This window comes from Nothobranchius furzeri, chromosome 2 (assembly GCF_043380555.1).
Source record: "Nothobranchius furzeri strain GRZ-AD chromosome 2, NfurGRZ-RIMD1, whole genome shotgun sequence".
NCBI classification, from domain to species: Eukaryota; Metazoa; Chordata; class Actinopteri; order Cyprinodontiformes; family Nothobranchiidae; genus Nothobranchius; species Nothobranchius furzeri.
In genome coordinates this window covers 20,177,827-20,197,966 of record NC_091742.1, presented here as the reverse complement: position 1 = coordinate 20,197,966, position 20,140 = coordinate 20,177,827, and the positions used below count along the sequence as shown (strand labels likewise).

Below are 20,140 nucleotides of genomic sequence, written 5' to 3'. Positions count from 1 at the left end.
ACAGAAATATTACATTCCTTCATTTTGGTTCTGACTTTAGGTTTTTTAAAGACATCAGTCCCTTTTAACATGTACCCACTTATTCTCTCATGAAACTTTTTCTGAATATTAGTTGGAAAATTACTCATATTCGCTCTGTACATTATTTGCAATATTTTCCTCTCTACCAAGTCAGGAAATTTCAGTATTTTATATCTAATGAATAATGGATTAGAGTGATCTCCATAGTTACTGTTATTAATGATCCTCAGTCTTTTGAAGAGAGACATCACCTACGATGCACCAAATCCCTCTGGCATGTTATGTCTACCGTTGAACTCAAAGCTGCCCAGTTGCACGGTTGGTTTCAGCATCTCGGCAGAGAAAGGAGACAACATATTGCTGATTTTTTTTGGCAACGTCAGGCTAAGTATGTTAATTATAGTCGCCCTTTCAATAGATGAGATTCTCCCAAAGGGAGAGGAGAAATTGTCCTAGGAAGGGAGTGAAAACAACAGCTGTGAAGAGAGAGAAAAATTCTCTTTTTAAGGCATTGTGTGGTGGTTTGACTCTGCAACCTTGACAGACTTCTGTCCCTGTGGGTGTCTAATGAAAAGCTGTAGCTAAAAGTGAATTTATACTTTGTATGTCTGGGTATTTGAATTGACGCCTATTCTTGAACTAATTCAGGGTAAATATACATTCGATGGGCTGATGTCAGCAATGAAGTTTCTTTGGGATGTACAGGTGCTGGCCAGTAAATTAGAATATCATCAAAAGGTTGAAAATATTTCAGTAATTCCATTCAAAACGTGAAACTTGTACATTATATTCATGCAATGCACACAGACCAATGTATTTCCGATGTTTATTACGTTTAATTTTGATATTTATAGGTGACAACCAATGAAAACATCAAATCTGGTATCTCAGAAAATTAGAATATTCTAAAGGCCAATGAAAAAATGTTTGTTTCTCTAATGTTGGCCAACTGAAAAGAATGAACATGAAAAGAATGTGCATGTATAGCACTCAATACTTAGTCGGGGCTCCTTTTGCCTCAATAACTGCAGTAATGCGGCGTGGCATGGACTCGATCAGTCTGTGGCACTGCTCAGGTGTTATGAGAGCCCAGGTTGCTCTGATAGTCGTCTTCAGCTCCTCTGCATTGTTGGGTCTAGCGTATTGCATCCTCCGCTTCACAATACCCCATAGATTTTCTATGGGGTTAAGGTCAGGCGAGTTTGCTGGCCAATCAAGGACAGGGATACCATGGTCCTTGAACCAGGTGCTGGTGGTTTTGGCACTGTGTGCAGGTGCCAAGTCCTGTTGAAAGGTGAAGTCTGCATCCCCATAAAGTTGGTCAGCAGCAGGAAGCATGAAGTGCTCTAAAACTTCCTGGTAGACGGCTGCATTGACCCTGGACCTCAGGAAACAGAGTGGGCCAACACCGGCAGATGACATGGCACCCCACACCATCACTGACGGTGGAAACTTTACACTGGACCTCATGCAACGTGGATTCTGTGCTTCTCCGCTCTTCCTCCAGACTCTGGGTCCTTGATTTCCAAAGGAAATGCAGAACTTGCTTTCATCAGAAAACATAACTTTGGACCACTCAGCATCAGTCCAGTCCTTTTTGTCCTTGGCCCAGGCGAGACGCTTCTTGCGCTGTTTCATGTTCAAGAGTGGCTTGACACACGGAATGCGACACCTGAATCCCATGTCTTTCATGAGTCTCCTCGTGGTGGTTCTTGAAGCGCTGACTCCAGCTGCAGTCCACTCTTTGTGGATCTCCCCCACATTTTTGAATGGGTTTGTCGTCACAATTCTCTGCAGGGTGCGGTTATCCCTAGAGCTTGTACACTTTTTTCTACCACATTTTTTCCGTCCCTTCGCCTGTCTGTTAATGTGCTTGGACACAGAGCTCTGCGAACAGCCAGCTTCTTTAGCAATCACCTTTTGTGTCTTGCCCTCCTTGTGCAAGGTGTCAATGATTGTCTTTTGGACAGCTGTTAAGTCAGAAGTCTTCCCCATGATTGTGGTGCCTTCAAAACAAGACTGAGGGACCTTTTAAAGGCCTTTGCAGGTGTTTTGAGTAAATCAGCTGATTAGAGTGGCAGCAGGTGTCTTCTATATTCAGCCTTTTCAGAATATTCTAATTTTTTGAGATACCAAATTTGGAGTTTTCATTAGTTGTCACTTATGAATATCAAATTTAAATGTAATGAACGTTGGAAATAAATTGGTCTGTGTGCATTGCATGAATATAATGTACAAGTTTCACGTTTTGAATGGAATTACTGAAATATTTTCAACCTTTTGATGATATTCTAATTTACTGGCCAGCACCTGTATATTCTCAGAAAAAGGTACTAAATAGATGACTTCACGAGCTTGACATTGGACAAGGTATTTATTTATCCAGGACTCTCCACATTTCTCAAGAGTTTGTTGTATTTTCAGTAGGATCTAGTGTCCCACACCTCCCTGAAATTCAAGTTAACTTCAGAAGTACTACTTCCATAGCAGAGCTTCCTGGGATAAAATGTCCTAACCGTTATTGCCTTTAATCCTTTAGTGGAAAGAGATGGAAAGCAACTGTAGTTCTTGAAAAGGTCACTGAAATGAAAACATGAGTTACAAAGGCTGGTTAAAGGTACTGGTCTTGCACTCTCAACACTGGCTTTTTTGTATCCTTACAAAAAAGGGGAGTGTCTTGTACTTCTGGTAGTAACTCAGTACCCTAAGCCTCTTTTAGAAAATGATGCCACCAATTTGCCACACTGCTGAGCCGGTATCAGGGAGGCTGTGGTCAGAGTGGTCGGAGAAAGGCGGTAATGTGGTGTAATCGTGTTCTTTTCACAATAGATTCCGCAATGGTGGTATAAAGGGCATGTCTCTGCGTTGCTGCGGACTTCCATTTAACTTGGAAATAGCTTGTTTTTATTGAGATCAAGACCGCTCCCAACTGCGGCTGTCACCCACAGTCCCTGTGAACAGTGTGGTGATCTGAGCTGCAGCTCTAACAGAAGAGAAGTTCCTGGAGCTCTGGATCACTCCAGTTTATCTTCTCAGCTGGTTCTGTTAACTAAAGTGAAACGTTCTGCCTGTGTTTATTTTCATTTACAATATAGTTTCCTGCTGGAGCTTGAAAGTAACCTGATGGTGACACCACCTTCTGTTGCACCAAGGCGTAATATACATATGCACAATAGAGCACAAGGATTTTTAGATCAAGGCCAAGAGTTAGCATCTTTTCATTTTATTTAGATCTGTTTTACATGTAGTCTCCTGCTATTGATCCCTAACATTTAATAATCAGTAATTATTTAATATGTAGTAATATAAATATAGATTTTATGCTTTTCAAGCATTACAACCTAAAGGTCCAATGTGTAGCCTGGGCGGTTGGGGGCTGTAGTTTTATTTTTGTGTCTATGTAGATGCCAAAAGTCCATGAAGCTCTAGCATCTCCAGAATTTGTCAGTCTTTTCTCGTGCCAACGAAGTCAGATGAAAATATACTTTCCTACAGTGTTTTAAAGGGCTGCAGACCACAGCCCCGTGAGGTGGCGAAACTTCCTGCTCGAAGGCCCTCGAGGTCAGATTGGCTATGTGTGGTGCTGGGGGAAAGGGGAGGGTGTGCGGGAGATGGTAATGAAGGAGCTAATTGCTTCCAGTGGATTTTGAAATCGAACTCCAGCCCCCAGTGCTTGGCCACGGCAACACACAAATGGAATATTGATGACTATGGTGAAAATAAGAGGAAAAGGACCCTGCTGTATGATCAATATGGAAGCCACAGATCTGTGCAGAACGTGTCTCAACAGGCAATACATTTCCCTTGGTTTTTATGGATCAGTATACTCTTACCACATATTTCAGATTGCTGAAATGCACAATATCACATCGTATCCATGTGCTCTCTCGTTTATTCATAGCAACAATGTTTTATTGATGGTTTATAATTGCATTGGAAGAATAAGATGGTTTTTAATTACCTTGTAATAATTATTACAGTTATGGCAAATGCCATTAGTGATTAGCCTTTTATTTTGTGTTTTCATTGAAAGTAGTGTGATTGTTTTGATAGATCCCGACTCTAAGCTTCAGGAAAACAGTAGATTATTTTTTTGCTTTGAATGTTGGGTAAGAATTCATCAGTCTTAACTCATTCCTGATCAGAAGAGCCCTTCGCTGTCAGTGTTTTTCCGTGTTTTTATTGTTTTGTTTTTTTTGAGTCACAGAACGTTGGGCTCTATGATGTTGTCAACGCCAAAACTACCAAAAGAAAGAGGAGACTCGCCTCTTACATCAGGAAAAATCAGCACATTTCGCGGCAGAAGCTTTTCCAGTTCACGGTTCACTTTTGTTTTACAGCAGCAGCAGCTAAAAATGATCTCCTAACACATGGATTTTCTGCCTCCTGATTAGGTGACGTGTGACGTATGCGGATGAAGATCGACTTTAGAGCTGGGATGTTTGTTCTCACGGTGCGGGGGCGCGTTCCGACGCCCACACAGTAAAAAACTGCAAATGACGACTAAACGGTTAGGTTTAAAATGACGACGTTTGTTGTTAATGGCAGCGAATGAGTTAACCAGAATCTGGACAGTACCCGTCCCTCCAGATTTATTAGGAAATATATATTGGGCATACATTTGTGTTTAAGATTTGGATAAATGGCTACCACCCCATCATTTCCCAACATAACGTGCAATATGCATTTCCTTAAGGAGTGTTAAGTCTTTAATTCAAAATGTCATTGTAGTGAAATAGAGTGATGTAACGATCTAGAGTTGTATTTTAATATACTGTAAGTAGATCACTTGTTATAATCAGAAGATGGGCTGTTTTTATCATCAGGGAGTTTAATTAAACACTCTGTATTGACTTTGAGAAAAGAAAAGAGAGAGAGTTGGGATCGTTTAAGAATCTTTAATTTCTTAATTATAAATTCTTAACAATCTACCAGGACTAACTCTGTGATGGATGAAAATGGATTTGGATGTTGTGTTGGTGCGTGTGTGTGTGTGTTGTTCAGGATCTTTAGGCTGACGGAGCGTATCTGGTTGTTATGACTACGGACCACGAGGCTTTGGAAGCTGATGACATGAGCAGCTATGTTGCCGTGTACGTACCCTGTGGAGTCTCCCAGGTAGATCAGGAAATGCCAGGTCCTAGGACCTTGGATGTGTACTGGAGCTGGTTGAAGCAGCGGTCACAGCACGTCAAAGCCCGTCTGAAGGGTCGACCCCGGTACCATCGGCAGCGTCAGCTAGTGGTGCTCTTATTTTGAAGAGACGTCATCTTGTTGGTAAACAACGGAAATCTCCAGTAGCTTCACAGTTCTCAGTTAAAGAAGAAAGCACATCTGGCCAGGCTGTACTTCTCTTTTGATGACAGTGGAACCCCGTAGGACTTCCAACTGAACAGAACTGAAGTCAAAATGGAACTGCCCATGAAATGGCGTTGCCTTGTTTTATATCTCTGATTTGTTTTAAGTTTTAGTAAACGGGATTGGACACTTTAATTCAACAAGCCAGATTCTCTTACGGCAGCCGAAAGCTCTGATTGGTTGGAACAATGTGTCATGCGTTTCTATGGAGATGAGGGTCAGTCTGTCTGTGCAGTAGTCCTGTTTTCATTAAACACATAAATCATGACATCTTTATTCCACAGATCATTCACTTGATTATTATTGATCAACATCTGTTTCGACTAGCTTTAATCACAAATTAAGTACTTTGATTACTGAAAAGCGTTCTTCTTCTCCTTCTGGCTCTTCTCCTGGAATGTAAACAGTCTGAGGAACACCAGACCTTGGCGTTTTCTACACGGGTGTTACTGTGTACAGGGGCAGCTGTGTGGAGCTGAAAATTATGAACTTCATAACGTTACATCATTCATCTTTCTTGTTGTGTGTTAAAATGTATTAAATACCCTTTTTATGCAAAGGTCTGAGTCTGATTTAGAGACACGTTGATTCTAAAACTGTTTTCTTGGTTATTTTAATGTATCCTATACTTCAACCTGAACTGCCTACTGGGATTGGGACACTACTAATTTGGGACTTTTCCTGTTTTGGTTTCATTTTCTTCTTTGCTCTAATGTTGTTGATCGAAGGCAAATAAACAAAATGTTAAATAAGATCTCCTCAGATAATTCAATCATGCCACCATGAACTTTTTTGCAATTTGAGCGGCAGTAATCAGACTAAGTAGAGTGACGAGGATAGATGAGTTTGGTTGTCATGACTATGACCTCTCTGTCTTGGGGTCAGGTGAGAGCAGTGTTAGATCAGGTATCTGGAGTAGATGGGAAGGATAGCACTGGTGTGAGTCTACACAAACACAGGTTATTTTTTGGGGAGTTCCTGGCGTAACCTACAGTTTTACAAACCTGTATACCAAAATCTGCTCGTAAAGCCATCCCTTTAAATATAATGAAGCTCGCAACATCCAGATAAGCATCCCTTATTAAAATGTGAGTTTAAAATGTGAAAATAGCCTTCTACCCTGTTTCCCGCATTAGCTTCTGATAGGAAATAGATGGTGAAACGCTCGGTTCAGAAAAACCTGACAGATTTATGTCACACTGTTACTTAACATTCACGGACTCACCCATCTTGGACTCACGACGAGAAAGGCTGTTGTTGGTTTTGCTTCCAGAAAACATCAGATTACGTCTTGGCTAGTAGAATCTAACCGTTAGCATTATCTACTCCACCACACAGCGCAACTCCTTCAGGCTTGTGCTATTTGTAGAGAAAAAACATCAACAGGGCAGAACAGAGTCAGTTGCTTGGCTGGTAGCCAATCAGAGGCAAGATGTCCAAATATCAGGAAATAAGAGTCCAACTCCTGCCGTCTGAAGCTACTTTCTCTTCCGGCTGACTGCATCCTAAGGCAGGTGTACTGGAGCCTTGTTTTCTCAGACGATGGCTTACAAGGCATTCATTCCTATTAGAGACTACTACAAATGTATAGACAATATTAGTACAGTTGACCTTTACATGATTCTATGTGGGCTGATTGGCTGCACCTGGCGGTAAGGCGGTTCCTGTTTTCAGTGTTGCACTACGTGTAGCTGTTGGGTGTTTGGGGCTCGCTAAAACTGATTTAATTTCTCTGTACTAGGATATCTCTGAGTTATTGTAGCACATAAGCATGCTAAAACACACATTTTCTGTTGTTCCACCTAGCTTTTAGGGAACCATGAGTTCGCACGCAGTTTATTTGGTGTTGAACAGTTTGTTGAGGAGTTTTTTGGTATAATAGAGTTACTCCCCGCTGGGTCTAACTCTGCTATGCCTTTTTTTTTACCTTACCCCAATTATCCTCATGTAACACCCTTTTCATCCAATGAAATGAGCGCCGTTCTGGCTGCTCTCGTGACTGCCTGTACCTGTTTTTGTTTACGTGTGTCTGTTTAACCTTGGTCAGGTTGTGTTGCGGAGTCAAGTTCCTATGCTCTGGGTTGCTGGAGCGCTGGCAATAAAGCTTATTCTGATTCTGATTCTTCTGATTCTGATTTGATAGGGCCTATGGTAAAATCTGATATTAGCCTAAATCTGGACAAGTGGGGAAGTACAGGGAGGTGGAGTATACATTCGGTAAAGACGTCTCTCCCTTGCCCTGCCTCCAACATGCCTCCATCTAAATAGGATAGATTTTCCAGAGTTTTCTCTGTAGTTATGCTGCTATAGGCTTAGACTGCTGGAGGATACACTGACCACTTTTCACACTCTACTACTTTCTTCTACAATCTGCTCTTTAACTGTATTATTTTCTGCAATTTCAGCTGTTACCTTTATTTTCTCTCTAAGTGTTTTTCTTCCCAGAAGAAAATACAACAATGTTCTGCTGAGCTGTGATGGCCTCATGGAGGGGACCATCGTCTAGCACACTGATGCTAACCACTTAAACATTCTCCTTCTCCTGATAATAACTTTTTGCTTTCCTTGACGTTGGATATGCTACTACTAGTTTATCCGTTTAATTATAGATTCACTAGGATAAATACAATATGGTTTATCCCTCACCAAATAGAATACACACTGGTGTGTGTGTGTGTGTGTGTGTGTGTGTGTGTGTGTGTGTGTGTGTGTGTGTGTGTGTGTGTGTGTGTGTGTGTGTGTGTGCCTGCTCTGTCTTCTCGATCCCCAGTGAATCATGGTGGATGGCTGCTTATACTGAGCCAGGATTCTCTGGAGGTTTCTTCCTGTTAAAAAGGGAGTTTTCCTCTCCACTGTCGCTTTATGCTTGCGTAGTATGAGGATTGCTGTAAAGATGCAATTAGCTGGGTTCCTTATAAAGGAAACATTATTTCTGAATGGCTTAATGAACTGACTTGAATTAGAATGTTTATTATGTGAAGTGCCTTGAGACGACTCTTGTCGTGATCTGGCGCTATATGAATAAAATTGAATTGAATTACGGGAAACTTGGTGTGCCACTGGTTTGGAGGCACAGTGATACCGTTCGAAACAAGGAGACAGGTTGACCACATCGCTGACATACAAATCAACATTTCATTAATTGCTTAGAACATTTTTTTAGATGGCTCTGCCAGAGAAGATGCACCTGACGTGTTAGATATTGAGGAAATGCGTGAGGTCCAGCACAGACGTTCGAGTGCGGTAGGAGCGTAATTAGCTGGTTTTCCACATATGTATTTTCTTAGAATGTGGGAATGAGTAAAGATGGGAGGAATTTTCATCCTCTGAATGTGGATTCCCATGTCTCTCTGTGTTGCTCTTCCTCAGCTTTAATAAACGGTTTCTATTTATTCACCTGGCACAGCCACCGAGGCTTTGGCTGTCTTTTGTTGCCTGCCATACTATTTCCTTGTGTCTCTTTGTTGTATCAAGACTACAGTTTGATACTAAGGGGAGGATTTTTCCATGGCTGGAAGTGGTGTCCCATCATCCCACAGCCTCACTCCGCTTCCATTTGTTTCCCTTGCTGTGTTTACGTTCTCATTTTTCCATCCATCTGTATCGGTGCCAGCTCCACAAACACCGCTCCCTCATGTTTACATATTGCCTGATCCAGCACAACAAACGGAAGCTTTACAGCACTCTGTCCTTTTCAATTCTCATTTTCCCTCTCATGTGTCTTTTCTGTTCTCTCTATCATGTCCGCACAAACAAAATTGCAGGACACAGCGGAAATAAAATGAGTCATTGAGTGTTATTTGCTGTGGACGGTAATGATATGTTCACTGTAGCTAAGGAAAGCAGCAGCACACAGTTTCTTATCAGGTCTTCTAGTGAAGGTTGAAACTTCTGAAAGCACTGGACGCTGTGTCCTTGTCGGTAATGGATCCGCTCCGAACTAAACTAATCAGGAACCATCATAAAAAGCTGCCATTTATTTCATCACATATCACACAGAAATCATACCCTGCTGTCTCACCCTTTCTTCACTTTTCGTCAGCCCGGCAACGTTATTTTTACTCTTGTCCCCCGATCCCGCTGTCTCACCTTACTTTACGTGCTGATGTTAAGAGAATAAAAGCGGGCTCAGGAAGTCATTTTGTAACAACAGAGTGATGCAAAACTGTAAAATCAGACTATGTTTGATTTATGTACGCCATTAGCGAGGAATAGTGTTCCATCATAAGTAGCCTGTCTGTCTAGAGGCTCTATGTGAAACCCAAACCCACGGTCATACAGACAGGATTTGATGATCTCAACTGAATGATGGGTATATCCAAGCTGTAATTATGGTGAGAAGCGAACTCTCTCTCTCTCTCTCTCTGTGTGTGTGTGTGTGTGTGTGTGTCATCTTCAATATAGACGTTTGTTTGTTTAGTGACAAACATGCAGAATTCAAAACAAAGGTTATAATTGTTATTTGGTTGCTATTTCAACATATTGGGGTATGGTATTAAAGGTGTGTGTTTGGATGACAAGTCTTGTAGTTGTTAGTGAGGGTCGTTGGCTGGGTGCAGGTTTGGAGCTTCGGCTGTCTCCTCACTGCGCTGTGGGGTCTGACCCGGGCTTGACTAATTAGAATCCAAGCACAAAAAGGCAGGCCATAAGTAACATGCTGAATGATCATGGTGTAATTACATACATGCTTATTTGTTTATTTAAAAATAAGGCTGCTAATTACAACAACAAATGTTATTATTTTTATTCATATTATTATGATTATCATTGCTGTTGTCAATATTTTTATGTATTTATAAAATAAACTCATGTTAATGTTCCATATAAGTAAGTACTTCAACATGTCAAAGAACTTTTAGGAAGTACCCTTTTTCAATGAAAATATTCACACATTTCTGAAATTTCTAAAATGGTACAACTTACATGGAATCCTTAATGAGCATTCATGACGTTGTCCTCAGAGATTTTTTTCTCCTTCAGTTTTTAATCCCACAAACATTTTAGTAAATGATCTCAAAATGAACTGAAGACTGCACTGCTGATTTAAAGACTCCAAAATGTAGAAGTTTTTATTTGTTTGTTTTTCACATAAATGAATGTCAGCTTTTTTTTGCAAACATATCTTTAAATATATGAATCTTTCATGTGAACATATGACATAATCTTGGAGATTCTAAGATTTTTCTTCTGCTTCACCATTTTATTTTGTATGATGTCATTTTTTACCCGATAATAACCAACAGGGATCCTTCTCATGTCATTTCAGCGAGGGAAGAGAACGTGGCCACCTTCCGAGGCTCGGAGTTCTTCTGCTACGACCTGTCGCAGAATCCCATTCAGAGCAGCAGCGACGAGATCACGCTCTCCTTCAAGACCTGGCAACGCAACGGTCTCCTCCTCCACACGGGGAAATCCGCAGACTACGTGAACTTGGCGCTGAAGGACGGCGCCGTCTCCCTGGTCATCAATCTGGGTTCCGGGGCCTTCGAGGCCATCGTGGAGCCGGTCAATGGAAAATTCAACGACAACTCCTGGCATGACATCAAAGTGACACGCAACCTGAGACAGGTAATCGGGGGTAACGGTGAAGGATGGACTTTGGAGACATTATATATTTTTTTCTGTAGAATAGCTGCTTCCAAGAGCTTTTTGAGAGGGCATTAAGAAAGTCACCCTTATTCATTCCATCACTACAGTTTGGAAACATTATTGAGACATAATTTATATCCATTCTTTTATTTATCTCATACAGAATGAAAGGCTATTAAAACTAGTTCAGCAGCAGGCGTATGATATTAATATCTGCATTTGTGTTTTGCCAGATCTTAGTTTGGCTCCTGATTATTGAACAAGCGTTTGCTGTGTTTAGCTCAATGATCACATTGCATTATTTAACTTCACAGCCCCTCTAGGCTGACACGGCTACTGAGTGCCGTTACGTCTCCACAGCTTTTACTTTAAAGCCCGTCGGAGAACGTTTGCCACCGAGCCATCCATTAACTCTTTGTTCCTTTACAATTATGCTTCCAGCTGTTCTTATTTAAAATTAGCTTGTTGTTTACGGTTCAGTGGAGAGAGCATGAATCAGGAGTCTTTTCGAGGCTCTAGGAAGATGGTATGAACATCTGAAGAAAGGCCTAGTGGTGCATGAGGCTAGTTGCAGATCATGTCCCGGTTGACCTTTAGTTTGTCAGGTGGGACAGCGTTTAGCGTTGCCACCAGAGCAGAACAACAAGTAAGTACCGATTTTTTGACCCTCTTTGACAGGAAGTCTTTGTCTCACAGGTTAGCAGATAGTCGCGGCAGGAATTCTCAACAGTAGAAGACACGGGTGTTGATCTGTACAAGAGCTGGGCTTTCTTCTTTTCCCCCTACAGATCTCTCTCTATCTTTCTCTGTCATTTTCTTTCGTCTTATAAAGGAGCAAAAGGTGGAAAAACACTGCAGTCTTTGTTGGAATTCAAGCAATCCTATGCAAACATTGATCTGGAAGTCCCACATCTGACAGGACTTGTTTAGTATTGAGTAGTTAAAATGGTTTTCCTCGGATGGTGCCACAGCACTTAACTAATGCTGCTAATCTTACAAATCACGTAGTGTTTATTCACCGTTCACTAACTCATCCATGATAAAAAGCCATTTTTTTTACTACTAACCAATATCTAACCAACTAATGTACTAACTAACATCCTAATTCTTCATCGTTGTTTTTGGTTTTTGTTTTCTGTCCATCCTTATTAACAACCTTTTTTGTTCACTATTCTGTTGATTTCCTTTCTTCCCCTTTTTCTGGAAAGCAATCAGGCATTGGACACGCTATGGTAAACAAACTACATTGTCTGGTAGATATCATTCTTATTGTCTTTTTTTTGGGTTTGCCGTGTGTCCCCTCCCCCTCTCTTCTTTTATTCGTTCTCTTTGAGTTCCATCCTAGACACTCTTATCAAAAAATGAGGAGATGGGTTTGTATTACCAGGCAATTCTTTCTTCGCTTCTTCTGAATTTTCTCCCCTGACCTGCCAACAACTTCCCCCTTCCCCCTTCTTCACCCCACGATCCCCTCATACTGTTCTTTCCACTTTGGCTTTGACTTTTTTCTCTTTGTTTCCTCCACATTACGGCAGATTACCAACCAGTTTAATTAAAAAAGGAAAAAAAAAAAGATTAACTTCTTTGCCTTTGTCAGGGCAACTTACTTTTTTGTTCAACTTTTTTTCCACACAAGAAGTCCCCATTTTTTGTGAGGACTGTCGTCAAGAACTGACAGAAGCTTACCACAATCTCCAAGTTGGTGACCTCAACACCGAGCCCGAAAAGACACATCACCAAAAAAAAAAAAAGAAAAAAAAAGAAAAAGGCAACCCTTTAACCTCAAATATTGCGGGAGCTCTGACAGTTGTTTCCAACTCACTATGGCGCATGGCATGCCCACACTTCATTGACGCATCATCAACCAAACTCATAACCTCCTATAGCCCTGCCACCAAGAATAACCACTAACACTAATTCATCCACTCACCTGCCACTCATTTGCCTTCCCTGTGTGTGTTTTTGTAGCATGCTGGTGAAAGTTGGTTTGTGTGTTGTGAAAACCCCTGGGTTCATACGTGTAACATTTCAAAGAACAAGCGTGCTGATCGAGGATTACTGGTCTGATCCAGTGACACTGACCATATGATCGTGGCACTAGAGCTAAACCTATCAGGGATCAGCATTTGCTGCTCTGTGAATATGTCCGTGTCTGAACTCTGGTCTTGCATGAGCTTCACGTGTGCATGTTCCAGCTTCGTATGCCACCATAGAACCACGTACTCCCACGTTCAGTTAAGTGTCTTTATTTGCCTTATAAGAGCAATGCCCTTTGTTTGCACATCGATGTAGTGTGAAAAGCCTCCCTTTGTTTTGCATGTGCGTGGATAAACAGATGTAGATGTTCAGAAGAGAGGAGAGTGTGCGAGATGGTGTGAGAATCTGTGAATGAAGACGTGCAAATGTGTGCGTGCGTGTGTTTGTGTGCGTTCACAAACATGTAATGTATACGTGTGTGTCTGCAGTTAACGGATAAATCCTGAAACCTAAGACAAGTGGAATCAATTTGTCCTTGGTTTGAACATTGTACTAACCCTCCCCCAACCTGAAGTTGCAGAGTCAAACCTAGGATCCATTTTCTTACCCCCATCAAAGATAAAGAAAATATGCCGGTGCCATATTTTCTTTACCTGTTCTGTGAATCCTTTGGCAAAAATTCCATTAACAAAATCTAAACGCTGTCTGGTCCAAAGAAAAATCATCTCAACGTACTTAATGACTCAAAAACAGTCAAATAAAGAAACTTAAACAGAAAAGTCTAAAATAAGAGTCATAAATTTATTTCAAATGCAGACCAAAGAGGGGCGTGTGTCTTTGTAGACAGCACATGAACAAATCCCAGAGTGTAATGGCATGGCTTTGGCTATGTGTTACGTTCCAACAGGTGACGATCTCCGTCGACGGGATCCTCACCACCACTGGCTACACTCAGGAAGACTACACCATGCTGGGCTCTGACGATTTCTTCTATGTGGGTGGGAGCCCCAGCACCGCGGACCTGCCAGGATCTCCAGTTAGCAACAATTTCATGGGCTGTCTCAGAGAGGTATGAGATACTCGCATGAGATGGGAAACAGGTGCATCATCAGTAATGCACAGTATGGTAACTCATCCTGCACACACAACACATCTCGGGACTGTTTTTTTGCTCGATATGCATTTTAAATGTGCAAAAAAAGGATCTCAAATAGGCAGAATGGGAGAGAAGATAAAATTAATCCACAATTAAGGCTGGTGAGTTTGCAGAGAAAGAATCTGACTTTCAATCTTCCCTCACATAATCTAATTCATAACTATTACTGCAGTTTGTGTTTGAGAAAATATCCCAAAATTGCTTCTGTCACAAGTAATTTGCAGCATCAGTTTGAGCGTGGGGCTAAAAACGCTTCCCAACGGGCAGCAGTTTGATGGAAATGTTTGCTGTGATGAAATAAGGGCGGAATAAAAATCCTAGTTGTTTGGGAAATTTATAATTTACTTGTTGGCTCTTTCAACCTGTGTGGAGCAGAAAAAATTGCATTTACTGCCCCGTTATTTATGCTTTGCTCTCCATTACTTACTCTGCAGCAGGTGATGATAATAAACAGAGGGCTTGTGACTTATCAGGGCAGTAAAATAAGACTTCATTGATTTATGCGCTTTAGCAGCGGTCCTAGAAATGATATACGTAGGATTTAGTGCAACCTGCTCTCTGTATTTAAAATAAAGAAGACAAAGGCATGTTAGTGATGGTATGAAACACTAAGGGCATGTGCTCTCTATGGGTTGGGGAGTACTCTCGTTTTCTACCACAGGTCAAAAAACATGGATTTTAGGTGAAACTGGGCTAGGGCTGGTGGCTGAAGGTAACAGGTTTGAATTCCTGCTTTCTGTGTGGAGTTTTCATGTTTTCCCCATGCATGTGTGGGTTTCTCAGGGTACTTTGTTGGAATTTGTTGGAACAATGTTGACCTGTGATGGACTTGCGACCTGCCCATGGTGTCTCCCACCCAGTGATGGTTAGAGTTAGGTAACAGTGTCAAAATGAACAATATAAAGTGCACAAATCTTCACTAATGTATCAGATTTTCACTATTCCTGTTCTATAGACATGAAATGTAATCAAGTCCATGTCAACATGACCACCAGAGCTAGTTCAAAACAATTTCCTGTCAGTATTCAAAGGACTGCATCTGTACTCCAGGAATTAGACAGTTTAGACTGTTTAGTGTTACAGCTAGCACCGCTAAGTATACCTGCAATGCAAGTGGAGGACAAAGAAGACAATAAAGGCTTCATATTAATCAACAAATTGCTGTTAAATGGCTTTCTTAGCATTTAGTCAAGTGCGGTTATGATAATTAGCTAGCAGTGACTTACTCTGTGAAAAACTGTATTTTTCTGTTTTATAAAAGCATTTGTGTAGCACATGTTGTGTGCTGCTGCTACTAATCTGGACTAACCGCTAGTTATAGGAATGTATTTGTGTGTATTGAAGATGCCTGCGTTTCACTGAGTATTGCTTTATTTGCGTTTTTATGGAAACACAGCACACACCGCTGCAGGAATGGAATGCAGCCCTTGGTGAACGTCTGTTCTTTCTCTTCGCCGACAATTGAAAATCTTAAAAAATGAAATAGGTTCATTGGTTTACTGTACTAAACCTTTCTGCAACAATAACATATTTGATTCGGAGCAACTGGGGCTCAGGAATATTAGTGACATGTCTACCAGCTGAGAGGTTTTCAGTTTGATTCCAGTTTCTTCATCATAGGACTTTAAAAGTTGCCTTTGCGTTATTAAAAAGAGTAAAGTCAGATAATTGATCAAATTATATGTTTGATTTATTGTCACCAAATATTTTACATAGTGGTGTAATGCTGAAATAGTTCCCGTCTAAACGGAAGTTATGTGGATTGAACCGGTTTTGAGACGACTGCAGCTAATCTCTGAATTTGGGACCCAACTCCAAAGACCGTTGCAATCCTACTGCGGCTTCAGACAGATGAATCTCCTAAACTTCATGGTGGTTCATGCAAACATTGTTTAATACACTTTTACGCCACCGTCAGTTGTTTAGTGAGAAAATGTAATAACCATACAATTCAGTTTAAAAAGCTGAAATGTAAAGATTATAGCAGTGTTTGGTTTATAAAATGATAAATTAAATTAAATCCCCATGGAAATTGATTGGAGCCATTTTCCAAAGGCAGTGTTTCAGACTTGCCGTTAGCTAATCAGTCCTGCCCAACACCCACAGAGAACATTCAGGGAGTTATCTGCCAGTTCTACACGTCTCGCATTGGCTACCTGTCTCCTATCGCATCAGGTTTAAGGTAATCCTGTTTGTGTTTAAGGTGTTAAACTCAGGGGCACCTAAATACCTTTCTGACATCATCCACCGACATGTCCCGGTGCGTTCCCTTAGGTCAGCTGACCAGAGACTATTAACTGTGCCCAGGTACAGCTTGAAGTCTCGTGGGAGACGTGCCTTTTCAGCGCTCGGACCAAGTCTTTGGAATGAGCTGGCAGCCCACGTAAAGCAGGCCAAATCACTTGAGACCTTTAAAAGCCAACTAAAAACACACCTGTTCTCGTTGGCGTTTGGACAGTGAAGTTGGGATTGCGTGGGCAGCATCACTTTGAATGTGTCTGGATCTGATTCTGGAAACAGGACTGATATGGATTGCGAACTTGTACTCAGGATTTCTTATATTTTAAATGGTTATATATCTATTTTATTGTTGTGCTTGTTATTGGTGTACAGCGCTTTGTTTGTCCGTTTTGGGCATGTGAAAGTGCTTTATAAATAAAGTTGATTTGATTTGATTCATAACTTTTATATACAAAATGGCAGCAAATTATCGCAACCTTAACGTCTGATCGGTTTCATTTATTTATTTATTTATTTTCATTTTTGTGAAAGGAAAGCTTCTCTTTTAAAGTAATTGATTAACGGTGTAGAACAAACAAAAAGTGTGTTTTTTAATGAATATTTCTGATTACAATCGGTCACCCTGAGTTATTCATGCAGGCTGAACATGAAAATAGTCTCCTACACCTATCTCCTGCTTTAGCTTCTGATAGAAAATAGACGACTAGAAAAGCCTGACAGATCTACGTCACACTGTCATAGACCCATCTTGACTCACGACGGGGAAGGCTGCTGTTGGTTTAGCGTACAGGAAACCTCAGAGAACTTCTCAGCTAGAAGAAGCTAACTGTTAGCATTAGCAACTCCAGCACACAGCAGCTACTTCAGGCGTGTGTTATTTGTGGAGATAAAACTTCAAGATTGCAGAGCAAATTCAGTGGTAGTGGTAGTCAGCGGAGGTGTCATGCTGTTAGCCAATCAGAGGTGAGATGTCCAAATATCAGGAACTAAGATTTTAAATCCTGTTGTCTGAAGTTCATCTCTGTTGTGACTCACTTCTACTTCCTGTGCCAGGGCTCCCCCTCCCCCCTCCCCAGAGTATGATTTAGAAAGCATTTCCTACTAGAGACCACTAGGAATGTATTGGTTGAATGAGTTTTCCACAGCTTTAAACCAGGGACCTGCAGCACTGTGAGAAGTTAACAGAAGCAAATATCCTACATTTTACGCCCATTCCTCTTGTGTTTACAGGTAACTTTTGAGACATTCAGGACATGCATTGTACTTGAACTCACCCAGAGGAAACTCAAGTGCAGACAAGTTGCATCTCAAAGGCCTATTTTCAGATATATGTTGTGACATTTATATGCAGCAGCGTCTCATGCAGACCCTTCTCTGCTCTCTCCATTTTTGCTATTTTCCTTCTTCTATCGCACAAACTTTCAATTTCTGTCAAAAAGTTGTAAAGCCCACTGATGTTGTGGGGAGCTCAGTGGGCTACTATACACATACACACACACACACACACACACACACACACACACACACACACACACACACACACACACACACACACACACACACACACACACACACACACACCTGCAGAGATTTGGGTGTACTAGAAGAGGAATGTGACCTTGTATTGATTGGTGTTTAAACTGCTCAGCTCAAATTGCTGTCTGCAGTCATTACCCTCATTTATCCTTAAACTGTTTGGACTCACACATGCCGTTTTAGAAATTTCAGGACAAACATTGTCTGCAGTAAACTGTCCTTTTACGTTTTCTTACCTGCTGTTCCACAATTTCATTTGCACACCTGGACTTCTGACTCTACTCAAATGCATGCGTGCAGCAATGTTGATCATAAAATAAAATAGATAAAAATCCAGTCTCACATAGTTTATAACACTGCAAAGAGCAGCATTCACTCTGTTTTCAATTGAATTAATAAACACTGTTTGAAACACTGTTTATCAACCATATTGGCTTTTCTCGCGTCACCAGCAGTTGTTCCTAAATCCTGGTAGGTACCTCTGTTTTACACCGAGATAAACACATATGGATGGAGATTAAGGGTGTTTACCAGCAATGGCTGTTATTTAAAACATAAACAGTGTGGTGTTACAATAACTGCAGGAATAGAGGTAAACCTCTATGGTCTATTTAGATAAACTTGCTCCCTGCACTGTGATCCTCTGCAATATCCATGTTTTAATCACTTTAAGATTAGCATTGTTTTCAATCTTTGCTATCACAGATCAAAACAAATCCCTAGTAAATACGCTGAGTCATATTCCTCTATTTGTGGAGAAAAATGACAAAAATATCCATAAAACACACCCTGAAAAATGTCCATCCTATGAAAAATCTGTATTTTCTCTCATTTGTCTTTACAGCTTGAAGGATTAGTTGGTTCTCAGATCTTGGCAGTTATTGTAGTGAGACCTGAACAAAGCATGAAACATGAATGGACCGTTAAGTCAGCACTGCATAGCAAGTTTGACACCTGCAACTGTTTTATAGGTGCTTCAGGTGAAGCTAAAGCATGTTAGCATCAAAGTTTTGTGAGGTTCTTGTCTGAGTTTTTTCCTCTTAAACTTAAGTTGTGTAAACTTTATAATTTAGTTCTAATTGTGCTTGAATCCTCCACTGCTGTCCTAATTTATCCCGGAGGATCAATGCAAGTTGTTTGTTGGAGTAATGTGGCCAATTTTGTGTTTACTGAGGCATTTACCTGTGTTCCCCAATGCATAGGCTCTCATTAAAGGGTAATTCTGACATTTTTAAGTGTGTTTTTGTTCAAGTTACAAAAGAATCCATCGCTAACTATTTGTACATAGCTCCCTGACTGGCCTTGGTTCAGAGAAATAGTTCAAACCTGACTGGACTCGTGAGCTAATGGCAAGATTTATTTTACCTTAAAAGAATCCTGCCTGACTTAACCCCGGATTTACCAGAAGGGCTTTGTTTTGCTGCTGCTGGTGACATTTACCTGAAGAAAACGATGTAAATAGTTCATGAGATCAGAGCAGTTTTAGGACCACAACAACCTGGATGCATAAGCGCCACTTATCTGCGAGCGTCCTTCCCATCGGGAGCATTTCAGATACAACGGCAGCAAAAAATTCCATCCAGCAGGTCCCATGTGGTCACAAAAGGACCGAAGAATTACAAGGCCATGCACGATTTTGGCAATTCACGCGATAACAATCAAGGAGAAAAACACAAGCATGTAGCCACAAAAGTCTGTGGTCTGTTTTGTGTTCTGCTTACCTCAGCTACAGAGGCGAGGATGTACTTTCTTTACTAGTTATGCAACTGGAAATCTGCACGACTGTTTTCTTGGAAAATTCCAGATGTTTCACACTTCTTTTGTGTTTGACTCTTTCTCTGGCCTGATCTCAACTGCTGAGCTTGACACATTCCAGGAGCGTAGCTCGTAAACAGATTGACTCAAAGTGTACACGACGTGTGCCTACGCTTTTGGAACGCGTCCAAAGTGTGACACTTCGTGTCTGGTGGAAATGCACCCATCCACTATAACGGCGGCTAATTGCTGTACACTACGCATCACGGATGTTACATGTCCGGTGGAAAAAGCCCCAGTCAGATCTTGGCTGGTTTGGACTAGCTGTTAGCTCATCAGTCCCGTAGGACTTTCTTAAACCTAATTTATACTTCTCCATCAGATTCATGAGGAAGAGGCACGCTCTGACAGATATGTCTTGCCTTTGGACTTCTCCGTCTCCTGGGGAGTGTTGCAGAGCAATTCCCTGCCAGGACAACAGAGGGCGTAGCGCTGTTCTGTGGTATC

The 20,140-nt window shown here is 41.2% G+C and overlaps 1 protein-coding gene across 17 annotated transcripts in view; it reads left to right on the top strand.

The window, feature by feature from the left end:
• The window catches only part of LOC107378159 (neurexin-3b), a 455,269-nt gene that overhangs the window by 104,384 nt on the left and 330,745 nt on the right, over positions 1-20,140 (top strand). For 13 of the 17 annotated variants that reach the window (XR_011516660.1, XR_011516662.1, XM_054748394.2 and 10 more), the window contains 3 exons: positions 10,646-10,947; positions 12,177-12,221; positions 13,853-14,014. Coding sequence is in view for 15 of the 17 variants with exons in the window: in XM_054748394.2 (XP_054604369.2) it covers positions 10,646-10,947; positions 12,177-12,221; positions 13,853-14,014 (509 nt within the window). In the remaining 2 variants the exon portion in view is untranslated. The remainder of the gene's footprint in view (positions 1-10,645; positions 10,948-12,176; positions 12,222-13,852; positions 14,015-20,140) is intronic. The other 4 variants (XM_054748395.2, XM_054748389.2, XM_015948226.3 and 1 more) reach the window with 2 other exon arrangements.